Raw genomic sequence first — 22,142 nt, 5'->3', positions numbered from 1 at the left:
GACCCAGGTCCAAGCCTGCCCCATGACCCAGGTCCAAGCCTGCCCCATGACCCAGGTCCTAGCCTGCCCCATGACCCAGGTCCTAGCCTGCCCCATGACCCAGGTCCTAGCCTGCCCCATGACCCAGGTCCTAGCCTGCCCCATGACCCAGGTCCTAGCCTGCCCCATGACCCAGGTCCTAGCCTGCCCCATGACCCAGGTCCTAGCCTGCCCCATGACCCAGGTCCTAGCCTGCCCCATGACCCAGGCCCGCATCTGCCCCATGACCCAGGCCCGCATCTGCCTCATGTTCCTGGACCATACTGGCCATATGACCCAGGACCTCTCCTGAACTGCCCTGCCTTCGCCAAGAGGTCCTGGCCCGCCCGCCCACCCTCTATTGGACTGTATGTTTTGTTTGTTGGGCTCCGGGAGTCGCCCTTTAGAGGGGGGGTTCTGTAATGGTTTTGTTCTGTGTTTACTTGTGTTCTGTGTATTTTTGTATTTTGGACTTTTATTTTGATACCCTGCTCTGTTCTGACTTTTATTTTGATATTCATCATGCCATGTCACAGTTCACACTTCCTGTCTGTCTCTATATAAGTCACTTCCTGTTCACCTGTTCCTGGCTGAATATTACAATAGTAAGCCCAACCTGTTTGAATCTGTTTCTGTTGTCTGCTAATCTGTATCTGTATCTGCCTGTTTTTTGACCTGTGCCTGTTATCTGGATTTTGCCTGTACTGCCGCCTGCCCTGACACATTGCCTGTATTTTGGATTACGTCTATTGGTTTTGCCCTTACTGGATTTGTTTGCTGGCCCTTTTGGGATTTTACAATTAAACACCTTTTGCACATGGATTCACACCTTCATCGCTTTCTTTAAAGCACACCATTACATGTACAGGCGATTACAATAAACATTGGTTAAATATTCACAACTTAAAATTTCACAATTGCATCCAATATTTTCTTTTCTTTTTAATGCCTTTTTAAGAATACTTTACATACATGATTTTGTAACTTACACATGTCAATCAATATTTGTGAAGACTGAAGTCGATTAATTTCCATTACAACAGAGTCTCGCGCACTCCACCACCGTAAAATCACACAATTGCAAATAACGACAAGCAATGATACAAAAAACTACACGACTCTTCAGAAAAGGGCACATTTTAACCAGATGCGGGGCAATAAATGGCAAAGGAAGCGTGTCACCCACTGAGAGACATTCAGATGTTAAAGGGTCTCTTTATAGTCACTCAAGCGCTTTAAGATGTTAATTTTACTCGCGTGTATATAAGAGCTTGAGACTGAGGACACACTCAGATATCACGAGACATCATCTTACCATCAACATGCAGGAAGAAACTGGGAATTCTGGCACGCAGGGAAAAACTTCCTTCTCTATCGCGGATATCCTGGATCCCTGCAAATTCATTGGGAAGCATCAGCAGGTGCACAACACAAGAGGTGAGATTTCAGCTTTTTAATGAGACACAAAAACAGATTAATGCATAGAAAGAGTACAAGAAGACGATGAATAAATAATAACAGATGTGGAAAAAATAGAAAACACAATTTAAAAATGTATATGGTACAATACATCTGCCAAGATTATTGAAAACTAACCTGAAATCTTTTTTATTATTTAAAAATCTATTAATTTATTTATATCAAGCATAGACCTAGTTTATGTTATAGATAATCAAAATAAAATGTTATCTATTATTTAAACAAACAATTATTATTTAAGCAAGTGTAAATAATAATTAAAAAAGCTATTTTAATCGAATGCATTTGTTTATTAAATCTTTTGTAGGCCTATTTAATTTATAAAATAAATAGTTAGTTTGCAGTTTATTTATTTTTTATTTAAACAAACATAAACTCATGTGGACTTTAAAATGTGCATACATTCAGGCTTTTTTATTGTAAAAATTATTTATTAATGTTTAGATAAAGTAAGATTTTTTACAGTAACATTAGCATGTGATTCTCCATAAGAGGGCAGTGTGAGATCTCTTTCTCTCTCATTTTCAAACCAAATACTTCTGATCCTGGATCAGTACACGACAGAAACTATCATATACGGATCAATAAAAGTAATCTCATCTTGTTTTTCTCTTCTGTTTCAGTTGAAATAAATCAAGAAAATGACAAGACGACTGAAACCACTTCCAGAAAAGACCAAAATGCTTCAATCATCCGTGGCGGAACCGAAGTCAAAGTAAAGCCGAAGCGGATCCGCACCGCGTTCACACTGGATCAGCTTCGCATTCTGGAGCGAAGCTTTCAAAACAGCCACTATCTGTCTGTGTTTGAACGGCACGGCATCGCTTCAGCTCTCTGTCTGTCTGAAACTCAGGTCAAAATCTGGTTTCAAAACAGACGAACCAAATGGAAGAAGGAGCGAGAAGGTCATGGAGGAGAAGAAGAAGAAGAGGCAAACTACGGCACACCTCCAGCTCTTCTGTATACGATTCCTGGACATCACACGAACCCTGCGGTGCATTATTACACACAACATCATTACATGAACTCACCTTACCAACATCACACACTCATGATGTACTGATCTAAAGGGTTTCACAGTCTGGTGCTTTAAAGACCCAAAACCAGTTTACTGATTTAAATAACTTACTGTGAAACATCAAGGACCTTTATTATCTCCAAAAAAAGATCTAGCAATTGAACTTTATAAAATCCAGAATGATTCTTGACAAGAAGAGAGGTCTTGCCGATCCTTTGTTGGTTAATGGACACAAGCAGTTTACAATAATATTTTATGTTTTACTTATTGTCATATTTATAAGGTCTTTGGCAACTGTATTTATATTTCATTTTAATTGTATGTTATTGTAAAATTCACAAAAATGTTATATTTTTGCACTCTTACACTTTGTTATAAATAAAATATATTAGATTTAACAACTTGTTATGTTTCTTACTGTATAAAGGTTGCATTTGTAGTTGGAAAACATCCTGAATGTTATCATTTAATATTTTTTGTGCAAATGTCAACTTTATCATAAAGAAGTAAAGTTTTTATCCTAAAGTTTTTAACCATACTGATATCTTAGATGTCAGTATTTGGTGGTAAATACCCAAGCAAAGTCTCGGTTTAAGTTTTGAAAGCATTTTTGTTTTATTTTCCATTTTTCCCCTACTGAAAAATCAAGATAAGACCAGCATAAGCTGGCAGCTGGTTTAAGGTGCCAGTAGCTGGTTTAAGCTGGTACTCCCAGCCCGGCAAAGCTGGTGGGTCAGCTGGTCGTCCAGCCTGACTAGCTTAATCCAGCTAGACCAGCTTAAAAAGTGACCAAAACACAGCTAGACCAGCTTGCTACACCAGCTAAACCAACCTGGGAGACCAGCTAAAACCAGCTTATGCTGGTCTCAGCTTCATTTTTTAGTAGGGTAAGTAGCCTACATGCACATTTTGGAATTGGCACGTCCATAATGGAGAAATGTCACGTCCATAATGTTGGTTTTTCCTCATAAATGTGCATACAAAATTAAAATAAATATTATTTGGTATTTGAAGAGCCGTCCGTCCCTTCATTTGTTGGGTATTATTACTTCTGGTTTGTGCATTTGAATTTACAGAATTCCTTAAAAAGTAAGTCGTCTTCCAAACTCCTTTTTCGTCACATCCACAATGCATGCATGTTTCCCTCATCTAAAATAGAAAACATGTGTTTTTAGACTGATATTCTTACTGATGTTAGGACTCTATCATTAGGGGTTTAGGTAAATATAATGATTGAATATATTGGTAATAAATGCATTTTCTGAGATTTTATATTTCAAGTTTTGACTGCAAATGTTACATCCATAACACATCTACTGCATTTTCAGTATCTCTGTAAAAAGGGCAACATACAGTAAATCACATGAGATTACTCACAATGATGGCAAAAGAGGCTTAACACAGAAAATCACATCTGTCTGCAATTTAACACATGGTTTACATTAATGTCCAACGGCACCATCATTGCCTTTTTATGTATTTTAGAAAAAAATATTTTCTTTATATTTTATTTATTGAATAAGTCTGATGCATGTCAAACCAGGAGTCATAAATGTGTGGCTTATAATAAAAATAATATTAGTTCAACAAGGCATGAAATGAGTACATGGACCGTACTGGAATGCTATTTATGAGTTTTTTAATGTGTGCCGTTTTAAAGTAGATTCCTGGTGTTTAGATGTCTTTAGTCTAATGCTCAGTTCTGTGACTTCATTCCTTCAAATGTTTTTAATAACCAAAAATGAATCAGCTTCTTGTAAAAACAAATTCATTTCAAACTCCAATGTTTTTATTTCAAGTTCCAGTTGAATCAAAGTGGACATTATTGTGACAAAGAGGTTTCACGGCAAACTAATGAAAACATTGCAGTGTGCATACTGAGATTTTAATCTGAGTACTCTGTTGAGTAAAAGCAGACCTGTGCTCTCAGATCTATATGATTAATAATAAAAGTATTTCATCTTGAAAGGCCTTTGTGTTCCTAGATGTGTCCTGAAATTAGGGAAAAAAAGTCAAAACATTCAATGGAAAGGGAATATATCTGAACATTTGTCCCATTCATTCTCACCCTTAAAAAAAGTCTTTGTGAATTATGCCAAATCAACCTACATCTGAGCCTTCTTCAGCCTTCTTCTAGTCTCTCTCTCTCTCTCTTTCCACCTAGTCCCCTCCCCTAAAATGAGTTTCCTTTTTCTCTTTGGGATGTGTCTTTCTTGCCCACTCGGAGGGGGATGTTCCTGAAATTCCATTCCTCCTGAAGAGGGAACAACAGCCACAATTCCGTTCCATCTGAGGTTCACACCAGCGTCTTTGACTCCTCTCCTGCTCAAAAGTTTTTATAGAGACGACGTGATGCACCAATTTCCTTTCTGTTTTAAAACCTAAACACTTCAAAGAGTTTTACTGGAGTGAAGATGCGGACATTGAGGGTTTCTCTGTGTGCTGCTGTGCTCGGCCTGTGCTGGATTGTGATACTTGTGATTAATGTTGAATTAGTTGATGCTGCAACTCAGTCCAACCAGAGGAGCAGGAACATCCAGACGAGGAAAAATAGCAACGTTCCCTCAAAAAGAGAAGAATTACATGATGGACTTTCAGAGGATACTCAAATGGATGAAGCCGGAATGGATGATGTTGAAAAAGAAAAACCGAAGGGTAAAAAGAGTCCTGAGGAGGTATTAGCTGGTACGCAGCATTTTTGGCTCCATGCTGGGATTTTGGTGGTTGCGGCTGAAGTTTAGGGAGGAAGGCGATGTGTTTTATCATCATGACACATATCTGGCTAAAGCAAAAGCTTCACTCTCGTTTGAGGTTACGCAACATTTTTTGTTAAACCACGTCTGGTCAGTCAACTGATCATTGTTGTGATGTAGTCGCCATGTGGAAACGAAATTACAGTAAAAGCATTGAATGAGAATCACAGATGGCCTCTGAAAACAAACATTATGGGTCTGGAATACAAAAGCAAGAGTATTTTATCATCCCTTCTGAGTTTTGTGTGGTTTAGGACACACAGGCAGGAAGAGAGACGGAGCAACATTTGGTTTGAATTGAAAGATTAAGTGAGTCAGTGTAAATGATAAACAGAAGGATGTCTGATGTGACCGCGAGCAGTTGTGTATGAATTTATATCTGACGAGGGTGAGAGATAGACATTCGCTTCAGCGAGAGATTATATATATGTTTTAATTGTCTGGATTTGATCTCTTAGTATGTCTTGCTTCCATGTTATGACAACTGCAGAAGCATTTCGTATTGGTTTGATTTATTCTTTAATTTTGTTCTGTGGAGCTTCGACTAAAAGCCAGTCAGTGATGTAGATCAGTGATCAGTGATGTTGTCAGATGTTTCTTCAGAGAAAAAATGTCAAAGTTAGGAAAAACATTTGAAATATAGTATAGATAATTAAAATAAAACTTGAATGCAATTTTCAATCTAAAGCAGTGGTTCTTAAACTTTTTCAGCGTGTGGCCCCCCATGTGTACGGTGTATCTTTTCAGTGCATTTTATAACAGCTAAGGGGCGTTGTTAGGCACGATGCAAAGCGGATAATTTAGCTGGTATAAAATGCACTGTAACCCCACTGCTTCGCGGGGCTTATTGCTTTTATAAAACGGTTACTTCATATGCATAAGAGGATTTCATAAAATAAAACAGAAATAAGTTGTAATTATATTAGTACAAATATTACTCTTCCGCAAAACAAAGTAGTTCCTCAGAATTAAGTGTGGCTGAAACCGAGCGCAGCTCCCAACCAACACAGACGCAGCAAAGACACAATGAAAATATGATTAAAGACTGTGGTATTTATTTTCATAAATCAACATTATACATTAACATTTATATTGTGCAACTGTTAAAGTGATGATCAAACATGCTTGGAAGCAACTCTTTCCCCGTCAACATTTTTTTTAAGGTTGCCCAGTTTTAGTTTAATGCCTTACAGAAAAACGATCTTCTTTAAATAAACATGAAATATCAAATGAAAGAACAGACCGTCCGCTTTAAAAAAAAAAAACGTTTCATCCTACCTTCAATTGTTCTCTTATCACCTCTCAAATTTTCAGCTAAAAGCGGAGATAATTCAATTTTTGTGAATAACTTTTGTAAGAGATCAGATTCAGGGCCTGATTAAAACTTACACAGTGTTGTTAGTGTTGAGTGAATGCGTCCGTGTTTAAGTTGGGTAAGATCGCCACCCAGTGGACAGCGGAAATATGAATTTGAGTTAGAAACTCCTCAGGGAACGTTTTATTCTTTATGGACGAGATGACTTGACAATATTTATTGACATTTATCTGATTATCGTCATGAATTGTGCAATTGTAGACAAATTAAAAATATGATTAAAGACTGTGGTGTTTATTTTCATAAATCAGTACGCAGCAACAGTGGCGCAGTGATACTTATGTAAAGCGGTCTGAACCGTGAGGTTACCAGGGTATGTTATCACGACTTAGAACCAGAACGAGCCGTTTTATAATATACAATGTATTGCTGTTGATTAGTAGCCTTATTTTTCTGATGTTAAATATATTTTATAAAATGTCATAAAACTGGGGCCCCCAGTTTGAGAAACGCTGAGCTAAAGGTTCAAACTCCAATGCAATGCATTTATGTTGTCAACCTCCATAAATTAAAGCCTCAATAAGTAAGATTTTTTTAAACATTCAAAAACCATTGCACAATGATATATTTCATGGAGTTGTATCATTATTCCAAAAATTCCTGAGGATTTGTAAATCCGAAGAAATTCTTGTTTTAAACAATGGCTCGTCCCTTGTCTCCCTTTGTAATTGGTGATTTTTTTGATGAAGTTAAATTTTTAGGACCTTTTATGCGAATAGTATTGTAGTAGAGAGTTGACAGGAAAGTGTTGGGTGGAGAAAGGGATCACCGAGATGGGAATCAAACTCGGGTTGCACTGATGCTATATGTCGACGCACAAACCACAGGCTATCGGCGCCGACCCATTTTAGTGATTTAATGTCTGTGCTATCCTCAGTATCTGGTTGTAGAAACTATAGGCAACACGAGTTGACAAATGCAGTTATACAGAATCAAACACGCAGCTGTTATGCAGATAATTCATTATGATAGTATAACATAATGTGATCAAACGTATATGTACTAAATCATTCATTCATTACCTCATCAGCAAACATGACTAACAAATTCCAGACGTCTCTGGATGGGGAAAACAACATCTCCCATCCTTCAACTTTCCTTCATAACACTTGTGTTATTGTGTAATATTATGTTATTGTGTAATAGCGACCTCTAGTGGTGAAAGTCTTACATATTGTGGCTTTAATATGGAGAGAAAATTTCCTGTGAAAATAAATGAAAGTGGCACATGCATTGTATCTTAACATGCAATTTGAATTTTAGTAGTATATACAATAAGTTATCATTCTCCTGTGATGCTAACATTTTTCATTTTATAACTTACTCTTACAAGCCAAGGCAAAGAAGGCAGCCGAGAAAGAAGCCAAAGCCAAGAAACCGAAACCGACAAAGAAACCCAAAGCCCCAAAACCAACAAAGAAACCAAAACCAACAAAGAAACCCAAAGCACCAAAGCCCACCAAGAAACCAAAGGGACTGAAGCCCACCACGACACCAAAGAGCAAAGAAACGTCAGTAACCAGAAAGCCATCGATGGTGGAAGAAGAAGAGAAGGCCATAGGTACGTACATACATGCAGTGGCGGCGGGTGACTTCTTTTTCGAGGGCACATGAATGCAAAGCTCGTCAAAACATGTATGTAGCCCATCATGTGTGTGGCTTATCATGTCAATGTGTGTTCGGTGCGTCATGTGAACCATGTGCATCACGCGTGGTGTCGGGGTACATGCCTGCTGCGGACCCATCGAAGGGATTTGTGATAAAAGAGACGTTTGCGTTTGACAGATACTCACTTAATGTCATGTGTAATTAGAGTTTAGTATTCAGTGTATCTTTTTTTATCATAAATCCTTTCAATGCGTGTGCAGCAGGCGTAAATTTTGACACAATGCATGATGCACGTGGTTCACATGACGCAACAAACACATATTTTAAATTCCTGCCAATCAGAAGAGAAGTCATCAGCCGCAAATGTTTTTAAAGCATATGTTCATGAGGTTTGTGCTTTATAGTCCCCTTTTGATGATACTTTATTACTCAAATATTGTGTTTAGTGTTTCCAACAGAATCATCAAAGAAGACTGAAATAAAGTCAGATGATGGTACGATACTAACATTTACATCACAAAATTTTATTTTTGTAAGTTCTCAGTCACAACTTACAAATTAATATTTGTCTTTATTTATTTCAGTAGACATTCAGAGCAAGAAAGAAGACACGACACCTCCACTAAGCAAAGCACATGACCCTGATTACTGGGATGCGAGATGTACGTGTGAAGTACACTAAGATCACATACTAAAATAACACTATAATCACAAACTCTTTATTCACCTGACAGATGAAGTAACAGAGCCGGACCTCATTCCTAAACCTGACAAAAAGCCCCCGGGTGGCATTGATGACCCATCTATATACTTACCTATCCCAGGTAAACAGGGTCAGATTATACTAAAGGGTAACACTAATGAGAAGGGTGGAGGGTGTGCTCTTTTAACTTGAGTCACACCCCAGTAATTACACATCAATGCTCCCATTTTGGGTATAGCGAACAAAACACAAGCAATGCACGCTTTTTAATTTCGTGTAACTATTTAAACACATTTTTTAAGTTAATGCAAATAAATACAACCGTACATGAATGATCATTCTCTCTTTAATTTTTTTATCTATTAGAGGAAACCAGCAGCTCCCCCCCAACAGTTGCCGCCTGGTATGAAGAATATGATTACCCCGACCGTATGTCTGAAACATTTCAGTCCTTATAATATAATAATGAGACCTTTAATAAAACTACTCAAAGTTCAACACAATCTTTAATATTGATATGCTCTTTTTATCATCAGTGGCTGCAAAGAAGCTGGAGGAGGAGATGGAGAAAGAAAGAAAGGCCAGAGAGGAGAAGGGTCAGAAAATCAATTAATCTTTATTAAAGTTAAAGCAAATATTAAACGTTTGTACAGCATGCAGAAGTGAAATAAGCTTGTGATAATAATCTTAGATGCTGTGCTTTTTATTGTAGGACCATTAAAGAACCACTAAGATGCAAATTTTAAGCGTCCTATTACTGTTTATAAGTCTCGGACAACAGGTTTAAATGCATGCAAGGTCAAAAACACTGTAATTTCCCCAATATATAAACGTAAAATTACCTCCGAGATCCCCAAATGATTCGTGTGAAGCCATTTAACGACTCAGTCTGCCTAAACCCCACCTTTCAGTAGCCTACTCTACTCTGATTGGTCAACTGACAGAGTCTCCGCACATACCACCGATCAGTGGATCAGTAAAATTTTTACATTTAAGCAAGTATGTAGCTATAATCATACTTGCAGGTTGTGGTTAGGAGACACATGTTGTTCCAAATAAAGTGGGTACTGAACCATCTTTCATTGCCAAAAGTTTAGTAAATTAATTTTAACCAAACGTCTAGTAAATCCCTCCGTGAAAAAGTAATTTTATCCACTGATTCTTCACGGCCAAACGTCTAGTAAATCCCTCCGTGAAAAAGTAATTTTAACCACTGATTCTTCACGGCCAAACGTCTAGTAAATCCCTACGTGAAAAGGTAATTTTAACCACTGATTCTTCCCGGCCAAACGTCTAGTAATCCCCTCCGTGAAAAAGTAATTTTAACCACTGATTCTTCATAACCAAACGTTTAGTAAATCCCTCCGTGAAAAAGTAATTTTATTTACTGATTCTTCATAACCAAACGTTTAGTAAATCCCTCCTTGAAAAAGTAATTTTAACCACTGATTCTTCATAACCAAACGTTTAGTAAATCCCTCCGTGAAAAAGTAATTTTATTCACTTATTCTTCATAACCAAACGTTTAGTAAATCCCTCCTTGAAAAAGTAATTTTAACCACTGATTCTTCATAACCAAACGTCTAGTAAATCCCTCCGTGAAAAAGTAATTTTAACCACTGATTCTTCCCGGCCAAACGTCTAGTAAATCCCTCCGTGAAAAAGTAATTTTATTTACTGATTCTTCATAACCAAACGTTTAGTAAATCCCTCCTTGAAAAAGTAATTTTAACCACTGATTCTTCATAACCAAACGTCTAGTAAATCCCTCCGTGAAAAAGTAATTTTATCCACTGATTCTTCACGGCCAAACGTCTAGTAAATCCCTCCGTGAAAAAGTAATTTTAACCACTGATTCTTCATGGCCAAACGTCTAGTATATCCCTCCGTGAAAAAGTAATTTTAACCACTGATTCTTCACGGCCAAACGTCTAGTAAATCCCTACGTGAAAAAGTAATTTTATCCACTGATTCTTCACGGCCAAACGTCTAGTAAATCCCTACGTGAAAAAGTAATTTTAACCACTGATTCTTCATGGCCAAACGTCTAGTAATCCCCTCCGTGAAAAAGTAATTTTAACCACCGATTCTCCACGGCCAAACGACTAGTGAAACCCTCCGTGAAAATGTATTTTTATCCACTGATTCTTCACGGCCAAACGTCTAGTAAATCCCTCTGTGAAAAAGTAATTTTAACCACTGATTCTTCACGGACAAACGTCTAGTAAATCCCTCCTTGAAAAAGTAATTTTATCCACTGATTCTTCACGGCCAAACGTTTAGTAAATCCCTCCTTGAAAAAGTAATTTTATCCACTGATTCTTCACGGCCAAACGTCTAGTAAATCCCTCCGTGAAAAAGTAATTTTAACCACTGATTCTTCCCGGCCAAACGTCTAGTAATCCCCTCCGTGAAAAAGTAATTTTAACCACTGATTCTTCATAACCAAACGTTTAGTAAATCCCTCCGTGAAAAAGTAATTTTATTTACTGATTCTTCATAACCAAACGTTTAGTAAATCCCTCCTTGAAAAAGTAATTTTAACCACTGATTCTTCATAACCAAACGTTTAGTAAATCCCTCCGTGAAAAAGTAATTTTATTCACTTATTCTTCATAACCAAACGTTTAGTAAATCCCTCCTTGAAAAAGTAATTTTAACCACTGATTCTTCATAACCAAACGTCTAGTAAATCCCTCCGTGAAAAAGTAATTTTAACCACTGATTCTTCCCGGCCAAACGTCTAGTAAATCCCTCCGTGAAAAAGTAATTTTATTTACTGATTCTTCATAACCAAACGTTTAGTAAATCCCTCCTTGAAAAAGTAATTTTAACCACAGATTCTTCATAACCAAACGTTTAGTAAATCCCTCCGTGAAAAAGTAATTTTATCCACTGATTCTTCATGGCCAAACGTCTAGTAAATCCCTCCGTGAAAAAGTAATTTTAACCACTGATTCTTCATGGCCAAACGTCTAGTAAATCCCTCCGTGAAAAAGTAATTTTATCCACTGATTCTTCATGGCCAAACGTCTAGTAAATCCCTCCGTGAAAAAGTAATTTTAACCACTGATTCTTCCCGGCCAAACGTCTAGTAATCCCCTCCGTGAAAAAGTAATTTTAACCACTGATTCTTCATAACCAAACGTTTAGTAAATCCCTCCGTGAAAAAGTAATTTTATCCACTGATTCTTCATGGCCAAACGTCTAGTAAATCCCTCCGTGAAAAAGTAATTTTATCCACTGATTCTTCACGGCCAAACGTCTAGTAAATCCCTCCGTGAAAAAGTAATTTTAACCACTGATTCTTCATAACCAAACGTTTAGTAAATCCCTCCGTGAAAAAGTAATTTTAACCACTGATTCTTCATAACCAAACGTTTAGTAAATCCCTCCGTGAAAAAGTAATTTTATTCACTTATTCTTCATAACCAAACGTTTAGTAAATCCCTCCTTGAAAAAGTAATTTTAACCACTGATTCTTCATAACCAAACGTCTAGTAAATCCCTCCGTGAAAAAGTAATTTTAACCACTGATTCTTCCCGGCCAAACGTCTAGTAAATCCCTCCGTGAAAAAGTAATTTTATCCACTGATTCTTCATGGCCAAACGTCTAGTAAATCCCTCCGTGAAAAAGTAATTTTATCCACTGATTCTTCACGGCCAAACGTCTAGTAAATCCCTCCGTGAAAAAGTAATTTTAACCACTGATTCTTCCCGGCCAAACGTCTAGTAAATCCCTCCGTGAAAAAGTAATTTTATCCACTGATTCTTCATGGCCAAACGTCTAGTAAATCCCTCCGTGAAAAAGTAATTTTATCCACTGATTCTTCACGGCCAAACGTCTAGTAAATCCCTCCGTGAAAAAGTAATTTTAACCACTGATTCTTCATAACCAAACGTTTAGTAAATCCCTCCTTGAAAAAGTAATTTTAACCACTGATTCTTCATAACCAAACGTTTAGTAAATCCCTCCGTGAAAAAGTAATTTTATTCACTTATTCTTCATAACCAAACGTTTAGTAAATCCCTCCTTGAAAAAGTAATTTTAACCACTGATTCTTCATAACCAAACGTCTAGTAAATCCCTCCGTGAAAAAGTAATTTTAACCACTGATTCTTCCCGGCCAAACGTCTAGTAAATCCCTCCGTGAAAAAGTAATTTTATTTACTGATTCTTCATAACCAAACGTTTAGTAAATCCCTCCTTGAAAAAGTAATTTTAACCACAGATTCTTCATAACCAAACGTTTAGTAAATCCCTCCGTGAAAAAGTAATTTTATCCACTGATTCTTCATGGCCAAACGTCTAGTAAATCCCTCCGTGAAAAAGTAATTTTAACCACTGATTCTTCATGGCCAAACGTCTAGTAAATCCCTCCGTGAAAAAGTAATTTTATCCACTGATTCTTCATGGCCAAACGTCTAGTAAATCCCTCCGTGAAAAAGTAATTTTAACCACTGATTCTTCCCGGCCAAACGTCTAGTAAATCCCTCCGTGAAAAAGTAATTTTATCCACTGATTCTTCATGGCCAAACGTCTAGTAAATCCCTCCGTGAAAAAGTAATTTTATCCACTGATTCTTCACGGCCAAACGTCTAGTAAATCCCTCCGTGAAAAAGTAATTTTAACCACTGATTCTTCATAACCAAACGTTTAGTAAATCCCTCCGTGAAAAAGTAATTTTATTCACTTATTCTTCATAACCAAACGTTTAGTAAATCCCTCCTTGAAAAAGTAATTTTAACCACTGATTCTTCATAACCAAACGTCTAGTAAATCCCTCCGTGAAAAAGTAATTTTAACCACTGATTCTTCCCGGCCAAACGTCTAGTAAATCCCTCCGTGAAAAAGTAATTTTATTTACTGATTCTTCATAACCAAACGTTTAGTAAATCCCTCCTTGAAAAAGTAATTTTAACCACAGATTCTTCATAACCAAACGTTTAGTAAATCCCTCCGTGAAAAAGTAATTTTATCCACTGATTCTTCATGGCCAAACGTCTAGTAAATCCCTCCGTGAAAAAGTAATTTTAACCACTGATTCTTCATGGCCAAACGTCTAGTAAATCCCTCCGTGAAAAAGTAATTTTATCCACTGATTCTTCATGGCCAAACGTCTAGTAAATCCCTCCGTGAAAAAGTAATTTTAACCACTGATTCTTCCCGGCCAAACGTCTAGTAATCCCCTCCGTGAAAAAGTAATTTTAACCACTGATTCTTCATAACCAAACGTTTAGTAAATCCCTCCGTGAAAAAGTAATTTTATCCACTGATTCTTCACGGCCAAACGTCTAGTAAATCCCTCCGTGAAAAAGTAATTTTATCCACTGATTCTTCACGGCCAAACGTCTAGTAAATCCCTCCTTGAAAAAGTAATTTTAACCACTGATTCTTCATATATCTTCATCCTTTGGTGGTGAAAACAACACAAACACATCGTGATATGATGTTTACACACTAACACGCTGAAGTTTTCGTTTCTCCCGTGGGCAAGGCTGTAGGCGGAGATTATTATGCAAAGTGTTGGTATTACGTGGATAAAGTCAGGCAGGAGATTCAATCCATATAACAAATCGTTTCAGCGATTCAGAGTCGACTCCCTACTTTAGAACCAAATAACTTTATTAATTGTGCACTTTTTGGTTCAACTACTTTGCACATTGTTTACTTTGCACATTGTTTACATTGATAGACAGCTACATGACACACTGCAATACAGGTCCTTTTCGATTTTGGATCTGTGTGGCTCTTTATGTCTTTTTGCATTGTGAAATGATTACATTTAAGCAAACATCTCTCAGTAATATACTATATAATATAGAATAATAGTTTCTCTCTGTCCCCTAAAACAGCAGAAAAACTTCGGAAAATGTGGGAAGAGGAAGAGGAGGAGAAAAAAAAGCAAACGCTTCCTCTGGCTGAGCCAAAGAGTGAGTACTCCTGGACAACAGCCACTAAATACATTAAAAACACACCAACACTGGATACTTGTAAATCTCTCATTCAGTAGCTTTAGAAATGATCTTCCATGACATCAGTGAACAAACCCAAAGCTAAAGACAGTAAATGTCAACTTCCCCCACAATCGTTGTGCTTTCCAGCTGGAAATGTCACAATGTTAGGATTGTACTCTCACGCCGGCCAGAACCTCCGCTGGCTCAAACTTTTGTCTTTGTTCAGCACAAATAATCTTACTCAGCTATTAAAATACATCTGCTCAGAGATGTCTCAGTTTTTATAAGACTGTGTAACAAAATGGATCTGTCTCACCTCAGAATGTCCTCCTCTCGGTCTGGAATCCCATCGGGTGGAAGATGATCAGATAATGGCATCTTCGTCATCTCATCATGGATTTTCAGCCCTAAGAGGACGTCTGAACATGCAGGTATATGGACAACAAGTATACCTATAAAAAAGATTTAGACTAAGGGGCGGAATTATTATAAGATCTCCTTCTGACATCTCTAGGGGAGCCAAATTTCAATGACATTTTTTTTATGTTTGCAGAGAATGGTTTACCAAAACTAAGTTACTTGGTTGATCTTTTTCACATTTCACATCCAAGCACTCTGGACCCAATTATAGCACTTAATTGTCACCTTTAAAGTTTGTTGTTCACATAACATAAGCAGATTGAACCAGAATGTGGATTTGGTTTGTGTAGAGTTCAGCGGATGAGGAAGATGTTTACGGTGGAGCGTGGTGTGCTGACACAGAGGAGAAGGAGCACTGGTTTCAGCTGGACGCCCGACGTGAGGTCGAGTTTACGGGAATCATCACACAGGGCAGAAACTCTGAGTCAAATAAGAAATGATGGTGGACACGTTTTAAAACATATGAGCCAAAAAACAAGGAGACTCCTGTACTCATAACTTCTTTAATTCTTTTCCAGTAATGATTTTGTTTCGTCATACTATGTGGGCTTCAGTAATGACAGCCGTGATTGGACGATGCTTCATGACGGTTATGCCGAATGGGTCAGTTTATACTGGTTTTAAAGACCTGTGGTGCATAGATTTTCTCCTGTAATATTTCACATCTGATTTCTTATCTGGCAGCTCTTTTATGGGAATGTGGATAAGGAGACGCCTGTGATGAACGAGTTCTCGTATACCGTGGTGGCGCGTTACATCCGTGTCTTCCCGCAGAGCTGGAACGGCAGCTTGTGTATGAGATTGGAGGTGCTTGGATGCCAAGTACCCAGTAAGCAGTCCTATATTTCTTTAGAGATGAAAATGTTTTAGTGTGTGACTAGTAACTAGTATAAATAATAAACCGCTTGTATGGACTTCTTTCATCAGCGAGTTATCTGACTGAGAACGAAGTGCAGCCCACCGATGACCTAGATTACAGACATCACAACTACAAAGAGATGAGACAGGTGAGATTATTCCACCTCACAGCTATCATTAGGGGTCAAAGCTGAGACTCAGATCACGTCACTACTAGTGTTGCAAAAGGGCGGAAAGATTCTGATGAATTTCCGCAAACTTTATGATGTTTTATTAACGTAGTTCGGGAGGAACACTTCAAATAAACTACTCAAGTGCCTCCAGCTACAATCAGTAATCAACAAATACTGTAGTATCACCAGCTGTCTACAATCAGTAATCAACATATCTACCAATCAGCATGAAGGCAAGCCCATTTATAATCACAGTCAAACTTACCTAAGGATTCTCTACAGTCTTCAGAATCCCTCCACCACCCCATCTCCTCTCACTCACCAGGTTACTCCCTAAACCTGGGGGGGATACTCTATGTTCGGGCCCATTTCTGATCTCAGAGCCCTCTCCCTGGACAGCACGCCAAATACGTTTACAAATTTAGTGTGAACTCGTGAACAATGGTAACTTAATCTGGGGAATTTTGAGAATATTCCAAATTGGAAACTTAACGGAAATGTATGTGAATTTATGGGAATTATTTGGAAATTTCTATAAACTATATCATACAACGTAAATAAACATTTTGTTGCAAGGTAATACACATTTTGAAGAATCCTGATACTTACGCTCATCAAGCCTGGATTTATTTGATCCAAAATTCTTCAGAAATCATTTAAGAAATCATTTGTACATTTAAGTTCCCTATTGGGCAACTCAGCAATTTTTATAAATTTCCATTTTCCCGTTAATTTCCACATATTCCTGTTAATTCCCATAGAAAGTTTCCAGCCTGAAAATTCCCACAACCCTAGTCACAACACATCCGGGGCAGTTTTGTGGTTGTACTGTGGTCTGGTTGGATTCACTTTGGTTTTGCTTAACCAAAAATGATTCAAATGATTCCTGTGTGTGTAAATAGATGATGAAGGTGATAAACGAAGAATGTCCCAACATCACCAGAATATATAACATTGGCAAAAGCTCTCAAGGGCTGAAGATGTACGCCATGGAGATCTCAGATAACCCTGGGGAACATGAAAGAGGTGTCTTCTTCCATCATTCAGTTGTGTTTTTTTGATTTAAGTGGATTTTTATTGTATTACACATTTTATTGGTGAGATAAAATGAGAAATCATTATTAAATGATAATTTGGCATGGCTTCCACATTTGTATAATTTGCTATGCAAGTAAAAATTTAGATTAAGCATCATGGGTGCTTCAATCCTTAGGACTGTGCATCTTACTATTCTTAACAAGATCAATGTCACTGTAGTTTGTGATCTCATTCAGATCTTCATCTTAGATTTTGTTGTGCACTACTAACTTCTTGTCCTCTGTCAGGTGAGCCAGAATTTCGTTACACCGCAGGGCTTCATGGGAATGAGGTTCTGGGTCGGGAACTTTTGCTCCTCCTGATGCAGTTCATATGTAAAGAATACAACGATGACAACCCGCGAATCCGACGCCTCGTGGAGGGAGTTCGCATTCACCTTGTGCCGTCACTCAACCCTGATGCCTACGAACTCGCCTATGAAATGGTAAAATCCACTTTTTCAATGATCACAATGCCCATTTCATCTGAGTTTATCATGCAACTTGTTTCTTTTCCAGGGCTCTGAAATGGGAAACTGGGCTTTGGGCCATTGGACAGAGGAAGGCTATGACATTTTCCAGAACTTCCCAGATCTGAACAGTATTCTGTGGGGTGCGGAGGACAGGGGATGGGTGCCGCGGATTATTCCAAATCACCATATTCCCATTCCGGAAAATTTCCTTAATGGTTCTGTGAGTAAAACAGAAGAGAGAGAAAGAGAGACTTAGAATTTAATATTGAGCCTAATGTCATCCTACAACAGTACCAGTTCAAAAATCATAACTATAATGAAAAATTTTTCTTCCTCTCTTACAATTACCCTACTTTTGGCTTTTTTTTATTTCATGAAGTGAAATTTTTCCTGTAGTTCCTTTATTAAAGAATCTGTAATTTAGGTTGCTGTTGAAACCAAAGCCATTATCGGGTGGATGGAGAGGACACCGTTTGTTCTGGGGGCAAACCTTCAGGGCGGGGAGAAGATCGTCGTCTACCCCTTCGACATGCAGCGTCCACCCCGGGCCGCAGGAGCCGATGGCAGGGGGAGTCAACCGAGGCTGGAGTATCACCAGATGAATGAAGAGACGTGGGCCAGGATCCAACGTCAGAATGAGGGCGCTCTGCGTGAGACCGCCGATGAAAACCTCTTCCGCTGGTTGGCCATGACGTACGCTCACAGTCATCTCACCTTGACGGAGACCCAGCGTGGTTCTTGTCACACAGATGACATCACAGGCGGCCAGGGCATCATCAACCGTGCCAGCTGGAAACCTGTTGTGGGCAGTATGTGATAAAATTTTTTAACAAAAATAAACTTTAGCTTAAAGATGAAGTCACATCATCCATTCGGCAGACAACTTATTCAAAGCAACTTCATAGTGCATTCAATAGTGTGTAAACATTCATTACACACTTCACCGCTAGGTTTGCAGGATGAACTTGCCTAAATAAAATACTATGTGTTTTGTGTTTTGTCTTTATAGGCATGAATGACTTCAGCTATTTGCACACAAACTGTTTCGAGATCTCCATCTTTCTGGGCTGTGATAAATTCCCTCACGAGTCTGAACTGGCGATGGAGTGGGAAAACAATCGAGAAGCTCTTCTGGCTTTTATCGAACAGGTTTTTTATCATCCATCCATCACTTAGTTCACTTAGCTCCTCTCAAATACGAGACAATGTTTTAGGGCACACTCACACTATTCAAAGGTATGATGTGAGTGTGCCTTAGTCTCGCACCCTTGACCTTAGGGACCCTTGACGCGAGTCCACGAGGGTGCAGAGTCGTATTTTAGGACAGCCTCGAGCGTCACGGGAACTCCTCCCATTCGTCGTCTTATTGCTCTGGCGCAAGGACTTCTGGGTTGGTAAGGTGTGTTGGTTCTGCAGCGGTGCGGGCCTTGCCAATGAATACATCAGGGGTGCAAAGGGGGTGCTGATGAGCACACTTTGGAGGGTAAAAATAACAGATGGGACACCCTACGGACCCTTAGACTAATTTAAGGCCACGAGACCGAAAGTCCACATGAAGTGCACCATTTGGGACAAGGCCCTTAAGGCGCACTCACATCAGTCGTGCTGTTGCGGCGGCAGATGTGACACGCACTGCAGTTAAAATGCGCCCGCTTGGGTCCGATGAGTGTATAGGCCATAGACACGTGCTGTGTCCAAAATAGACACCTGATTTGGACAAAGAGACAAAAATGTCCTCAAAGTAATGTATTTATATTACATGAAATGTGAACTTATTATTTACTTTTATTTGACTATGACTATGAGTTTGGGTAAAAATTTATACGCACAAGAATTCATGCCAAATGTTTTCACGTTTATAAGCCTGTTTATCAAGGGTTTTTATGTGACCCACAGGTGCACCGTGGTATCAAAGGGGTTGTGAGAGACATAGATGGAAATCTTGTAGCAAATGCAACAGTGTCTGTGGAGGGCATCAAACATGACGTCAAAACAGGTAACACACAATCCTATGAAAACCAGTTAAACCTAAAAAGACCAGCATATTAACCAGTAGGACCATTTCCATTCATACTGCAAATAACATGCTGGTCTCACCTAAAAAAATTTTTTATAGATCAGTGGTTTCAACCCATGGTTGGGTAAAATATAAACAAACAACAAATATATCATTTTAAATATATTTATATTTATATATTATAAATATTTTTGTATATTTAGAAAATACTTTTAAAATATATATGCATATATTAACGCATTTATATCCACATCACATTATAAGATAAACTTTGTATGTTACAAACCTGTAAACATAATTAATAGGGTTGAAAAGGTTAAAATTTAATGTATATTTAACTGCAGAATATAAACTTATAATTGTATATTTTATACATACATAAACATTTTATACTTATAATTTATACAAACCTATATATTTTGGCCTAGAAAAATATTTTTTGGGGGGTTTTAAATTAGAAATGTATTTATTGCCTCTGAAATACTTATTTAATGTTCATTGTTAAAATATATGTTAATAATTTTTAAAACTAAATTTATTTTCAAATTCAAAAATATATTTATTTAAAGCTTTACTTTCTACAAAATGTATTTAGCATATAATTAAAAAATATATTTTGCCAAAGAAATATATTTTTTGACGTATGGAAACACAACTATTGGGTTAATGTTAACCTATGCTGGTTTGTTTCAGTCTTTTTCCATCCATGGTTTGGTCAAAAATTGACAATGTTACTTAATTTTACCCAAAAAACTTTTTTTCAAGTCATTTCAACTTTCTATTTTTAATTTTGTCTACTTTTTACTTATCAAGCAATTTCTACTGGTATTTATAACTAAAACTTTAAAATGTAAGGCAGCAAAAAAATGTAGGGTTAAAATTTTACCCAACGATGAGTTGAAACCACCCAGCATATTTTAAGAGTGCAGTTCAGTTTTGCTGGTAAACATCCCCAGCTATTGTGCATCTTTAAAAAAATTGTTTGCTGTTTTTCTGTATTTAGCTGCAACTGGTGACTACTGGAGACTTCTGAACCCAGGCGAGTATCGTGTTACGGCGAGGGCAGACGGGTACTCTTCGCAGACTCGTCTTTGCATTGTGGGCTACGACGCCAACGCATCGCCCTGCAGCTTCACTTTAACCAAATCCAACTGGGATCGGATTCGACAGATCATGGCTCAGACTGGGAAGAGGCCAAGGGTGGTCACCAGCAGCACGAGAGGCACAAACAGCCGTGTCAGTGTTAAAGGGAGTACAGGGTCCACCACGGGCCCCCAGAATGAACGTCTGCGCCGACTACGTCTGATGCGTCTGCGCAAGCTACGACTGGAGAGGATGAAGGCCAGTACGACCACAGTGGCCACCACAACGACTACGACTACCACCCGTCCACCCACCACCACAACAACGTCCACAGAAGAGGCAACAACCTCGTGGTATGATTCGTGGTTCGGCGGGGACGGTGCCACCACTCAAGACTATAACTTTGAGTACAGAATCGATGATTATTAGAAGTCAATTGTGTTGAACTTAAGTGGTATTTAGATCGTACGTTTTTAGGCTGTCCAATTACAGAACAAGCTTTCTGTGGTACAAAGTATTACAGACAGGAAAAAAATACTTATTTAATTCAAGGCATTTTGTGTGAACGCTCATAAGAATGAGATCAAATAGAAAGATGGAGCCATTTAAATTTTGATATGAGCTATCCTCATATTACATGCTTGTGTACATCAATATTATAATGTGCACATTTTTCTAATAAAAGTCTTGATGTCATTTCATTAGTTATGCTTTATTATTATTGATTTGTTATGTTGTGTATTGCAAAACTCTCAAAGTGGTGCAATATACAATGTTTTGTTGGTGGAGTGGTATAGCTGTTAAAAATCTGGACTTGTTTGTAGATTTAAAATTGCAAGGGTTAATTCATAACTTATATCAACACAATGCCCTTAATGAAGATACAGTACTTACTAAGTTGATCCAGGGCTGGCCAGAAAATATGTGTAGTGTCACAATGGGTTAAAACAGGATTTCCCAAACTGGGAAATTGTAGGGGTTTTGTGAGTTTATTGAAAATATAACCAATTACACTGTAAAAAAAATGCAGCATGAAGTTTAAAAAAATGGTTTTGCAAGTCAATACAACCTATTATTTCAAGTCTTGACCTGTGATAAGTTGACATAACTTATAAAAACAAGTTGAAATA

The 22,142-nt window shown here is 38.0% G+C and overlaps 2 protein-coding genes across 4 annotated transcripts; both read left to right on the top strand.

Moving 5' to 3' along the window:
• The first annotated feature begins 1,088 nt into the window (after window positions 1-1,088).
• pnx (posterior neuron-specific homeobox) lies at window positions 1,089-2,916 on the top strand. The gene is made up of 2 exons (XM_055206969.2): window positions 1,089-1,455; window positions 2,121-2,916. The coding sequence occupies exons 1-2, from the start codon at window positions 1,341-1,343 to the stop codon at window positions 2,558-2,560; spliced, it is 555 nt and encodes a 184-aa protein (XP_055062944.2). The 5' UTR covers window positions 1,089-1,340; the 3' UTR covers window positions 2,561-2,916.
• A 1,805-nt stretch (window positions 2,917-4,721) lies between these two features.
• aebp1a (AE binding protein 1a) lies at window positions 4,722-21,708 on the top strand. 3 transcript variants are annotated; one of them, XM_073874607.1, is made up of 20 exons: window positions 4,722-5,200; window positions 7,977-8,204; window positions 8,698-8,745; window positions 8,839-8,913; window positions 8,986-9,075; window positions 9,321-9,383; window positions 9,491-9,550; window positions 14,811-14,888; window positions 15,234-15,343; window positions 15,623-15,765; window positions 15,854-15,935; window positions 16,017-16,161; window positions 16,260-16,339; window positions 17,266-17,389; window positions 17,689-17,885; window positions 17,959-18,132; window positions 18,337-18,721; window positions 18,922-19,061; window positions 19,809-19,908; window positions 20,933-21,708. In XM_073874607.1, the coding sequence occupies exons 1-20, from the start codon at window positions 4,930-4,932 to the stop codon at window positions 21,439-21,441; spliced, it is 3,102 nt and encodes a 1,033-aa protein (XP_073730708.1). In that variant the 5' UTR covers window positions 4,722-4,929; the 3' UTR covers window positions 21,442-21,708. The 3 variants fall into 3 exon arrangements, with proteins under 3 accessions (XP_073730708.1, XP_073730707.1, XP_073730709.1); XM_073874606.1 differs by having other exon boundaries at window positions 8,836-8,913; XM_073874608.1 differs by lacking the exon at window positions 8,698-8,745 and having other exon boundaries at window positions 8,836-8,913.
• Window positions 21,709-22,142: the final 434 nt, after the last annotated feature.

Source organism: Misgurnus anguillicaudatus, chromosome 12, assembly GCF_027580225.2.
Source record: "Misgurnus anguillicaudatus chromosome 12, ASM2758022v2, whole genome shotgun sequence".
NCBI lineage: Eukaryota > Metazoa > Chordata > Actinopteri > Cypriniformes > Cobitidae > Misgurnus > Misgurnus anguillicaudatus.
The sequence above is the reverse complement of the archived record's forward strand: the minus strand, read 5'-3'. Positions and strand labels throughout refer to the sequence as shown.